We start from the raw sequence: 13,387 nt of genomic DNA, 5'->3' as shown, positions 1-13,387 counted from the left end.
TCTTCTAATGCGAGAAAATATTCGAAATCCTGAGAGAATTAACATGTTAATTTATTTGCGAAATCAAGTTTTCCCAAAAATTGGGCGAACTTTAAAACCATATCACTTTTTTTTTAAATAGTAATTATTTAACATAATAAACATAATGATTGAGTAACTTAACATAATCTGTGAACTTCATTTTTTTTTAATCGATTTGCTTTAACTTTGAAATATAATCTAATTATAATAATAAATACTCAATGTAATAATTACAAAATTATGAAATCTTATATTATTATTACTTATTTTTTTTTTATCATTCATATATATGATATACTACAAGTCATTTTTGCATAATTTTCCAGTGATTTCTAACACCTGAAATAAGTATAAAAATAGAGTGCCGCAGACAATTTTCAGTTTTTTTAAACCTTTAGCTTGTAACTGTTAGTACCAAAAATTTTATAGAATAATTCTATTATATGTTTTGAGTACAGCAGATAGAAGTGAGGAAGTCTATAAAAAATTATTGACTTTTTGTTAATTTTAATTTACTAAAGTTGACTGTTTATTAAGTTTGAATTGTTTTTTACACATAATTAATAAATATATCTTAAGATTTAAAAAACAAAAAGGAACCATAATTTTTTGAACAGTAGTAAAAAAATTATATGGGCTTGAAGTTAGTAATATATTTGCAAAAATTCAATATCACAAACATTCCATAAAATGGCAAATAACTTAAGAAAAAATCAGAGGATCACTTCCATTTTTTGTTTGAGCTTGTATTTTTATTTACAATTAATATATATGGTTTAATAAAAATAAACAATTTTTTTAGAAATAAAGAATATAATAAGAAAATTTTGTATATAAACATTTTGTGCAATAAATATTATTTTTGCGTCTAGTTTTTGAGACGCTTAAAAAAATGGAAAACTTGACCATTGGAGAGACTCCGGTAAGCCGATTAAGCTGAAAATGCATTGAATGGTAAGATTATTCTTAAACTATATTTTAGAAAAGTTTTATTTTAATGTTTTTATTGCTTCGAAAAATACCGAATTTTGATCATCTTATTTTAATACTTTCATGGTATGCACCAGTCCAAACATGTCGACGAAGAACGCCCATTAACCGTACCGATGGTCGTCTACATTTGGTTAATTCTACGTATTACCTGTATATTAAGTAAATTTGACCATTTTGTATATTTGCGTATTGCTCATTCGGGAAGCTTTTATATCGTTTTCATATAGACGAGACATATCCTTTGCTTTAAAGAGTGAAATCTTGATCTTATATAAAGTTTTAAGGTTTTATTTTAGAGTCATTTTTGAGATTTCACTACATGATTTCTCAGGGCACAGTACTGCTACACATGTCTATTTCTAGTACATTAAAGTGATACGTAGCAGTTGTCTTTTAGGAAATTATAATATATGACTATCTATTTTCCATCCATTTTTTTATACTTAAACCTTATCTTACATGTATATTTTAGTATAGAGTTTTTTCAGAAGGGTTTTCGACAATAAAACCTGGAACTTGAGCATTGAAAGTTTGTGCAGCCTTGGCTTCTTGTGGATAAACACGATTAGTCATCGTTTCTAATTTGACAGGCACGAGTTCTAAGCCTGGCACTTGCAGTCCAAACAAATTATATACGGACTATAAACTAATTAAATAAAATTCGATTATTCCCAAAGACCACTGATGAAGAGTACTTGGCAATACTCGAAACAGCGTTGTATGGTCAGCCAAATTTCAATAAAATTAAAAAATAAATTTTTGTGTTTGTCCTTTATTTCTTTCTTTGTTATTCGAAAACCCTTCTAAAAATTTAATAAAGCTTCTTTGTCCCTATACAAAGTAAGTCTAGCTTAACAGCAACACTAATACTTTATTCAAATAGAGTTTTTTCTCTATCAAGCACCGCTCTTTTTCAATGTAGTGAATAATTTAATATAATAAAATAATTTAATTTAAGTTGCAGTGTACTAAATTAAAGTATAATCAGAATAAACAAAACAAAAACAGTTTTATATTAAAAGCATTTTACAATAAAACCTTACCAATATTTTTTCGTATTATAACTTATTGACGTCGTTCACAATAACAGCAGAAACTGATACGAATAATAATACTCGTCCTTTCATTATATAGTTAATTGTGTGTATGTGATTTTTTTATTCCCACTATTCCACTTCATTTTCCTTTTTTTGCATTCTTCCCACATGAAATAAATGTGACTATATAACTCTACACATGACGGCGTAATACAATCCTGCGGTTATATTAACCAGTCAGGATGCAAAGTCACATTTGAGTTGCTTGCTCAAATCTTCTGCTGCACACCTACAAGTTAACGCACGAAGTGAAAAGTACGAAATAATACACACATGAGCATATAGGAAGTTAACTCGTACATACACAACGTATAACACGCCATAACGGAGACTCATTCTCCTCAGTTTAACCCACCATACATCTACATACACATATGCTGAGAATACAACACTGAAAAAAAATAAAAAGGCTTTCAGTGTTGAATTTGAGACATCAAAAAGTCGCTTTTTTATTGGAATTTAATGCTGGGATATGTTGCTCATACCACCGCACACCACCCTAAACACACACACAAATAACAACTTTTTTATATAATTTGAAATGATAGTTGAAAAGATAATCTTAACTCCGCCCATTTTGAATGAAATTCACCACTTGCTTAAATTTTTCAATATTCACATGCGCGAATTCTCCGTATTTCAATTACAGCAAATGAGAAACGAAGGTTAATTTTAACAGTTTTTTACTCAACACGCTCTTTTAGTACGTATCCTTTTATGTTAATAACATTGCCGTAACAGCAGCACTAAGTGTATCCATTGGTGTTGTTATTATTGTTGTTTTTTTTATCAGCTGATAGTGAAATTGATTTTTCTATGCTTTGTCACGTGCTAGTAAAAGTAACATGATTTGATGTTTTAAATAATATTTACTTGATTGATGCAATTTCAACAGTAGCGGATTTCTGTGAATTTTTTTATCGGAAAACTTCTCACATTATGAAGCATTCACATATAACTTTTACTAACTACAGTCCATCACATCATCTACATTCTAAAAACTGCTTCAGTATCTCTAACACTACTTACTGTTCTACTTAAACTTAGTACAAAAAATTATTGAGAAGATCACCTAAGCCGAAGTTGAATTTAAACGACTATCGGTTGGGTTGTATATTTCATACAACTGTTGTGACTCTAGTTCCCAATTTTTTTTGTTTGACAAAAATGGCTGAAAACAGTTTTAAGGTAACTAATAGCATATTCACACTACGAGTATCTCATTTAAGCACTTGCTCATTTATATTAACAAGGACACGTTCTCATTATAATGAACTTATTCATGCTGCTGATAGAACTTTTATAAACTTTTATAAGATTTACTTAATAATATATCACACAAAAAATTAAATATATAATTGATATATTAAATCATTTATATACATTTCATATATCAATTACATATTTAACTCATGAAAACAGAGATTTTATTAAATACTTTCTTCCACAGTGCCTTTGTTTACAGTTCAGCTGTTGTTTGTTTACATTTTACATATGAAATATGGTATATGACAAAGAATTTAACTTTTGGTAATTTACCTTGTGGGTAATTTATTTTTAAAGCTTGCATTTGTCAATTTCCGACTTAAATGAACTGATTTATTGATAATGAGCTCATTTATATGAAAGATTTCTGTGTGGTGAATCATCGTCATTGGTGGTGATAAGACAGTGTCAGTGTGCTATAAGCACGGTTGCCACTTATGGTACTTTAGTACCAAAATTGGTACTTTTTTTTCCGTTTGGTACTCTGGCACTCATGTTCAAAAAATGGTACATTTTCGGCGACCCAACTTTATTGTGGATATTGTATTGTTTTATACTTTTTGTACATTTTATATAAATTGTATTTTCTTATAAAAAGACAATAGAAAAATTTTGGACCTTTTTTTTACAGAAATGGTACCTTTTTAAACCAATTTTGGTACAGAAAAAAATTTTCAAGTGGCAACCGTGGCTATAAGCAATATACATATGATAAAGAAAAAAGTTTATAAATGAAAATGATCATACTAAAAACGATGTATTTAAAATTGTGAATTTCGCGAAATATTAAGTAGTTTATGATATAATTATATCGATATATTAAGTTCTTATAACAGAACATATCTCACCGTACCATCGACTAAAATGTGAGCAATATATGTGTTACACCACTTCGAAATGCGGCAAAATATAACAAATCTTTTGCTAAATTTTCTAATTTATATTCAAAACAACACTACTCTCTTACTCTATAAAAGGAAATTTTAAAATTGTCACAACTGCTTTTAATTCATTTTTCCTTTTAACTTTTAATATTACATATTAAGCATTTATATTTATAAAAATTTAATTTGCCTTGAATTCTGCAAATATTATGAAGACCTATTTATTGTGAAAACATTGACTTTAATAGATTGTTACAATTGTGCCAATATGTTAGTAAGAGACTTCACCGAGAGCCCTTACCAAAAGACTTCAGCAACCTAATGTGTTTTATAGACTTTCGAAGCAGCCTAATACACCTAATATATGTAAACATAACAGTGAGTATTTTTTTTATGAGACGAAGTCTTGCGACCTAGTCACAAGTTCGAAGACAATCACAAGTTTGAAGTTGTGAAAGACTGTTTATATGCGAACTATCGTGAACACCAAAATTGACATGAGTATAGAGACTCAACGAAGAATCACTCTTGCCACGTACGTTCCAAGTAGGTAAATCCGAAATAAAACCCTCTTTCGACAAACAAACATCATGCTAGTTACGTTCCATTCCCTTTGCGCTTTCTAAATTAAGTTATCGTGTCATACAGAATATTTTATAATGAAACAATATGCAAAATAATATTGCAGGTTGAATAATTTGTTGACAATGAGTTGTGACTGTACTTTATGTGTGTAAGAAATAACGGCACCTTGTATACACAAATTATTCAACTTGCATTCAATTATTAGAAATAGAAAGTACGTTGTACGATGTACGTTGTCCAATAAAGTTACAAAAACAGAATTTACTCGTGTTTTAATTTCGACACATAATTTGCTCTAAAAGTCTATTATTATGCCCTTCCTGCTGTGTGGTGCAGAAGCTTGATCAATTACCAACAGTAATGAGAAGGCATTAGGAGCATTTGAGAGAAAAATTCTTCAGAAGACCTATGATCACTTACGCGTTGCCAACGAGTATTAAATTAGTTGGAACGATAAGCTAGTTGTATGAGCTATACCGCAACATTGACAAAGTTAAGCGCATAAAAATTCAGCGAGTTTGGTGGCTTGATCATGTCGTGTTAATGGAAGAAAATACTTCGCTTATAAAAGTAGAGGACCTCCAAATCTTCTGTGGAAAGTTTGGACGTCACCAACGATATGCGACAGTGAAGTAACAGTGACAATTACTAACAACAGCAAAAATCCAATATAGGTATGTATTAAAGTTTACAGTCAAAAGGTTAAATTAAATAGGTTGAGGAGGTTTTCACAAAAAATACACTTGGCTGTAGAATATATGGGTCAAAAAATATAATTCTGAATGCTCTATTAATGCTCTGAAATATACAATCACTTCATTTACGGCTTTACTTATATTTTGAGGAACTCCTGCTTGCGAAAGATCTGTGGAAGGATTTTCTTAGAAACCAAACAGTTCTATGGGAATAAAACTCTATTTTATAACAAGTAATTTAAACCTAAACTCCTTTATAATTGTGTTTCTGATAGTCATGCTGTTTCATCCACCATTAGAAAACTTTAAGCTTATCAAAATAGAGCAATGAGACGCGTTTTGCAAAGTATGTCAGACAAGACGGTGTATATAAGGACTTGAGAGTTAAGAGTACGCAAAAATACATTAAAGGTAAAGCGCTAAGATTATTTAATTTTGTGTATGTAACACTAATTCGAAACTGACATCTCTTAGAAGAAATGGAATATATATTCCGTCAAAAATATATATTAGAATTCACACTATACTTTTGGTAAATCACCTATAGAACTCGTTGTCGTAATTCAATGGAGCACTTGTTACAGTTGATCACCCAAGTGATCACAAGTACTATCGAATAAATAGTAGATGGTTTAGACACTAACACGCGTTTCATCAAACAAAGATGACTAAATACTAAATATAGTCATCTAAATATAGTCATTAACTAAATATATAATTTACTACTGTTCATAATTCTTCTATAAAAAAAAATGTTCTTTTTCTTATTCAATTGGAACTTAATCTTAATATATCAATAATAAAATTCATTGTCATTATGTATATTATAGCATATCCACTTAAAGTAAATTATATATTTATAAACACATACATCTATAATTAATGTAAAAACCACAATTTTGAATTCAATCATATTTAAAATGTAATAAAATAATGGAATTACAAAAAATTACTAACAAATTATGGCTTACAGCAATCGTTAATCGAATGGATAATTACAATAATTTTTTTTTAAATACCCCAAGCAAATAATTAATCTAATCAATACATTACCAAAGATATATTTGACAAAAAAATAAATTTCACTTATATATATATATATATGTATATATATTAATTTTAAAATACTCGACCACATAGAATTTCTTTTATATTCACTGCCAATTGAATATCATTATCATTAGTCATTATCAACTGTGAATAATTATGACAATTATTTCACGATTAACTAATTACCGATATTCGGTATTCGAATTATTTAAAGAACATGAAAATATAGATATTTTGGTTAAATTATATTACCAAAATTTAAGCAATTCTATAATACGACAGTCAATATGTCCGGTCGAGCAAATTCAAAAATTCGCGCTGAAATTATTTTACTTTTGCTTTTAATGTACTTTAAAGAGGTGACTTTTATATTAAATAACATTAAGGCTTTATTTGTACATAAAATTTAATTTTATTTAAAATTTGCAGTATGAAGAGTTTCAAATAAAGCTGAGCTCAATACGTTGCCAGAACCTAGATCCTACCTTCCTTAATATCTCCAAATGCATAACGAAAGCTGTTTCCCGCAGCATTACAGAGACTACATTGAATGTCACTTTACTTCAAGGGCCTGTAAATAATGTTACCGTAAGTACTTAATGAAATCGAAACTAATGAAAATTAATTACATTAAAATTAATAAGTCATATTATTCTTTAATTATATAAACAAATTTATATATTTTATATATGTGTACATATACAGATTTTACATTAAACGTATATTCGAAAAAGAATTCCGAATTTCCAACTTGATCCCTGTGTAGTACCTAAGACTTCATTGAGATAAATAGAACTCGCTCTTGTTTAAATAGTAGTATATATTTGTAATATTGGATTATTAGTAAATCATCAAATTATATTAAATTAACATTTTTCAAACAGAAATACAGTTATTTAATAATATACATTTCATATGTGTTAAAATATTCACTTAATTTTCAACTCTTTTCAATGGTAATGCATCAATAAAAATGGTTTACCTTAACTTTATGTCTCACTCGTTTGAGCTCATGTGTTCCTAATGCAAAAGGAAAATCATTTTAGATTTTCCTTCAAAGACTTCGTTTTCAAGGTTAATTTATTTAATTTTAATGTATTCGGTATTATAAGTACCCAACAGTATTTGTATGAATGTATGAATTTTTATATATATTTAGCCCAAATAAATTCGAATAGGTTCGATTCTGATTAGTAAATTAAAAGTTTCAAATATAAATTATTTTTATTAATAAATAAAAGTTTTTTTCGATCCATTTTTTTCGATTCTGCAAAAGCATTCAATGCTTTCAAAACCCGAATACGTGTGGAAGGTGCTTGAAGCTAAAGGTATCCTATTTCAAATCGTCAATATTATTAAAAGCAACTATGAAGGAGCTAATCGCAGAGTATAACACAATGGTGCACTGAACGATTCAATCCCATTATCCAGTAGTATAAGTCATGGTTGTGCGCTTTCACCACTTCTTTTCATAACGGCACTAGATGCAGTGCTGGAGACCCTGAACAAGAAGTAGATTATACGATTTAGAATATGCCGATGATGTGGTATTGAGCTTTAAGGTGCACGCTAATATGCAAGCCCAAATTACAGATCTCTCAACTAAGTCTTAACACTCAACTAAGTGGATCTTAACACTAATATTGCTATGACAAAATCCATGCTCATCAACAGATCTAACATCTCACAGCTCACAGTAAGTAATACAATCGCGAAAAACGTCGATAAGCTTGAATATCTCGGCAGCACTATAGCAACAGAAGGTGGTACTTCAGAAGACGTAGCCAATAGACTTCGGAAAACCATATATGCCTTCGCTAATCGCAAAAAAATTTGGCGTTCAACAAACTTTCATTACGATATTCGAAGCCTGCTTCAAAAGTGTACTGTTATATGGATCTGAATCGTGGTTTATTACTGCCGCGATCTCACAAAAACTGCAGACATACGTTAACAGATACCTTCGCGATATCCTAAACATTTGGTGGCCGAGAACTGTACGCAATAAGCGGCTATGGGAAATTACAGGTCAGCAACCGATTGAAAAGCAGATAATGAAGCGGAAATATGGCTGACTGAGACATTACCCTGCGTAAATCGGTTAGTGAAATTGCACACTCAGCATTAGAACGGAATCCACATGGTAGAAGAATTCGTTGACGGCTAAACAGTACATGGAGAAGATCGATAAGAAGGGAAACGACCAACGAGCTCAGAGCATTAGCGCGTAATAGGGGTGTGTGGAAAGCGTTTGTGAATAGACTAAGTTCTTGAATTATATTTGTAATTTATAGAACATGCCATAATAATAATTTTTTCCGGTAACTAACTTTGGTAAGGCGCAAGAAAAAGTCATATTCAACCAACTTTACAATTTGATTCATCAAATGATGATTTCAATTTGAACTCTTCCTTCTTCTTAGGTAATATTCCTAATAACGTTAAATTAAATATTCCTAATAACGTTAAAATATCTCTAAATGTTGTTTTGAAATCATTGCACGGTCGTTCTATTTGTACACAGAAAACACACCTTGCACTTATCCAGTCGATTTGGTTCAATAAAATAAAAATCCGTGTGGTATGCCTGTGGCTTCAATAAAAAAAGTGCCTGTAGGTACTTCCATTCGTTGATAAATGAAATTCTGGCATAGTACTATCAAATAACACAATCATCTCATAAATTTATTTGAAACTATGCCTTCGCCAACTTTGGTACAGATATGGTGTTAATATTGGGATTTAGTTCGGCTTTGATTTTGTTTTGGCTTTGTCTTTCATATACTTCCAATAAAACCAATTTTTTTTCATTCAAATTCAAATTGAAAAAGTTGTCCATATTTTTAAAATTTATAAAAAATTCGTTGCCATCAACTGCTAGTAGATGTCATCCACTCCTTCCTTCAGAGAGATATGTGAGTTATTTAGAAAAATTATGAATTTCTTGTGGGGCACCTATGTGAAAACAAAGATATAAATTTTAGAAGTAAACTTTATATAAGATTTTCTTATGATTCTAGTTACTTTTCAACAAAACATATTTGATCTGAATTATAGCCACTTATAACTATTCAAAGAATTATATTATTTGAAAAGCTATTTTCTATAGTATTCAAATCGTTCCAGAATTTTATTTATTTTTTTTTATCAATATATATAAATATTTTTTTTTTTTTTTGTATGTTTTTTTAGGTAAAGCTAAAATTTATGAAGAAATCAACGGACTATAATTTGTATTATGGCGAACAAACTATTAATATCTGCAAATTTTTAAGCTATCGCACACAATATCCAATATCGAATTATCTTTTCGATTTATTACAACCCTATTCCAATGCAAATCATACCTGTCCGTATGAAGTATGTATTACATTAATTAATATTCTTAATAAGTATATATATATATATATATATGTATAAAATATTTTCTTACTTAAGGGTGCTATTATATTGGACCGATTCCGCATAGATAACAACAAATTAACTTGGCTTCCAATACCAACAGGTGAATTTGCATTCTTCTCAGAATGGTATACGGATAATAAGCTTCGATTGGATCTAAGATTTTATTTCTCGTTTGTAGAATAATAAAATTTCATTATTAAGTTGTCTTAATATTTTAATGAAACAAATAAAATGTAAAATAATTAACACAAAAATTATAAGTAAATAACTTATAAATAAAGCATAAATAGGCACAACTTATTATTTAATTCATTTAGTATTTTTAATTGATCTAAAGTGACCACTCTATGGAGACAATGCAAGTAAAAGAATAAAAGCACACAGGAAATAAGTTCAGATCTCACTAAGATCCAGTCTAAAAACAGGCTTTAAAAACATTTGAAAAAGTACTTGATGGCTCTGACTCAAGAATAGAGCTTCAAGCAGTTCAATAAATTAGCAAACATGTCTACTAAGAAATCTACATAGCTATATAACTCCATATGTTACCACCAGGGATCATAAAGTTTAGGTGTTGCATATAGCCATCTAAATTCCCCTAACCTAACTGAACCTCAGAGACAATGGTATCGACATATGATTATAGATTAATTGAAGAAACTATTATAATACGCAATGAATAATTTATGATACAAAGAGCTATTTCAACATATACTTAAGAAAATGCATAAATACATTTTAGTTGAATAATCACTATTGCTATGAAAATCATATAAATTCAATGAATGCAAATATAATCGACAATTTTCCAATGAGGTGTTTTAAACCATTGTCATCAAAAGTAACAATAATAATTAACATGAATATACACAGGTGTTATGTAGATCTGTGTGGAAGGTGATGTATTACAATAAGGTAGTGATATTACTATATCTGTACCAAAGTAGTAATGATATTGCCCATGATGCACTTCTCATAGCGTCTGCTTCCTCTAGCTGATCTTATGCTGAGCGTATGTCAACTGTATGTTCACACATTTTTTATATGTACATATCAGAGGCGAGGCGTCGAATGGTTCAGAGTGTTCACTGAACACCTTAACAAAGCTTCCTTTTTAGATCTTTTTTTTATTAGGTAAATAATCTCGCTATTTTGCTACTTAAAATTTTTTATAATAGCTTTTTCAAACATATTAACATAAACTCAAAACGTATAATATAAACAAAATCACACATACATATGTTAGTTACACCCAACATTACTCATAATTAATAAAAGAGAAAATACATTCCTCTTAAAATATACTAAGGTTCAGAATAAAAACTGCACCGCGCTGCTTACATAGCATGCAAATGAAATAACATTCACATTGAGACTATGTTCAGTATTGAATAAACACAAAACATACAAACAAATATAAAAATATAAAGAGAAAACAAATCCCGCAAAATATATACGTAAAATAATCATATGTTCACTCTTAAATTAATGTGTGCAAGCAGTTCAATAAAAAAAGTGAACCTCCAATGTTATGCAAAGTAAATACAAAAGAGAAAAGAAATGACTGAGCGAAAATCGCTTTACATTTGACTAGAGGTTCAGTCGACTAAACTGAACCCTAAGTTCATACAAAGCGTGCAAGTACAATCAAAGTCACGGTTGTCGTTTTATATGGGCAAATGGTTCAGTAAAAAAACTGAACTGGGCATAGTAAATACAAAGTAAAAGAGTAAATGAACGCATGAAAGTTTATTACTCTTATGTAGAGGTTGGAAATAAACCAAAAACAAAGTCATTATTGCAATTTTATATTAGCAAATGTTAAAAGTAAAGAAAAAAATTAAAGAATTTTGAAGTGAAAAATAATATTTAGAAATGGATAAATGTGTGATTAAAGATTTGATTCAAATATCATTTTTTAAACGATCTTCTGAAAAAAGGTTTTAATTCGTTTTCCTACAGCTATTTACCGTAAAAATCAGTGGTTCACAGGCTGCGAATATTCAAACAAATTGTTTTGTTGGTCTTGTGCGCTTTTTGCTTGTAGAAAGGACAAAACTCAGGAGTAAGGGGAATATGTTATTGTTGGAATTCAGTTTTGATCAAATTGTGAACACCTTGCCAATAAGCTGACGCCTCGCTACTGGTACATATATATATATATATATGTATATATAAATGTTTTTTTTCTTATATATACATATATAGAAATGTTTATTTAATAGACAAATTATTTATTTAATACAAAAATCAAAATGTATGAATATAATAATGTTAATGAGTTAATACGTCTTTTTAAACGCTCAGTTCTTTTCGGACTACTTTTGCTTAGTACTTTTTCTCGGTGTTGCCAGATCTTACCCTTCCTGCATACATATATATATATAACAATTTCATTATTTTTTTTATTTGTAAATCAAATTTAAAACTAAATGGATCTCTTCGTTTGTTTTGGTTTACAAGATCGCGGCGAAAGCTCTGTATTAATTCATAACTTCAGAGTTTAGATCTGGATGTCAAGTTCGAAATAATAGCAAACATCAGCAATGAACCCATTTTATTCGGGGTGGCATGGAAGGCGATATTATCATATCGCAGATTTTGGGTACAGATTTTTTAACAAATTTCGGGTTAATATTAGACATTAAGGTTAGACGATTAATGGGTTCTCTCACGCCTTTACCAGTTTCAGGCACCATGAAAAGTATAGAGATACACTCAATATTTTCTTTGAAGGCCACCTTGAAAATGAGATGAGATGAGTTCCACAAATTACTGGATTAAAGTATGGTGCGACAAGCGAATACCATACCAAATTTTCTGAATTCGTCAAACTCAATTTCGATCTTATTATCTACACATTTTGTTTTTTATAATTTCGATCATTGGGTTTTCCAAAGAAGAAACTTAATATCAGCAAACGTTGACATTGAATTAAAAGAGTGTCAGCAAGCGCAATTAGGCAATTATGAAGAATAGTGTGAATTTGGAGTTCCGGCGTTGTAGTTCCTCGGTTGGTTATCACATCAAAATCAAACATAGATTAAACTTTATTACTTTAGTAAGTTTTGTAATCAAAAGTTTTGGCAAAACCGTCTTTCATTTAATACAACACATCTATATATGTAATTAGATTTATTAATCACACATATTAATTTTTTGTACTTCATAAAATTTATATAAACGCTAGTATATTTTGCCACATGGAAGTCTGAATAAGTACATCATCCTGGATGACAGACAGGTATACATATACATATCATGTAGCAGATACAAAAGAGTTACTTATTGAACTCCTCCATCTCTTCTGTTGCAAATAGATGCGATATACATAAATATATGTATAGATGAAATAATCTAATTTTATTTAAAAATATACACAAAATAGATG

At 29.4% G+C, this 13,387-nt stretch overlaps 1 protein-coding gene across 1 annotated transcript; it reads left to right on the top strand.

The window, feature by feature from the left end:
* The first annotated feature begins 6,878 nt into the window (after positions 1-6,878).
* On the top strand, positions 6,879-10,179 carry LOC119688612. The gene is made up of 4 exons (XM_038103285.1): positions 6,879-6,950; positions 7,021-7,179; positions 9,784-9,951; positions 10,030-10,179. Exons 1-4 carry the CDS (start codon positions 6,879-6,881, stop codon positions 10,177-10,179), a joined length of 549 nt encoding a protein of 182 aa, XP_037959213.1.
* The last annotated feature ends 3,208 nt before the right edge of the window (positions 10,180-13,387 follow it).

Source organism: Teleopsis dalmanni, chromosome X (genome assembly GCF_002237135.1).
Source record: "Teleopsis dalmanni isolate 2A chromosome X, ASM223713v2, whole genome shotgun sequence".
Classification (NCBI taxonomy): domain Eukaryota; kingdom Metazoa; phylum Arthropoda; class Insecta; order Diptera; family Diopsidae; genus Teleopsis; species Teleopsis dalmanni.
Note: the sequence above shows the minus strand (reverse complement) of the source record. Positions and strands in the feature narration are given on the sequence as shown.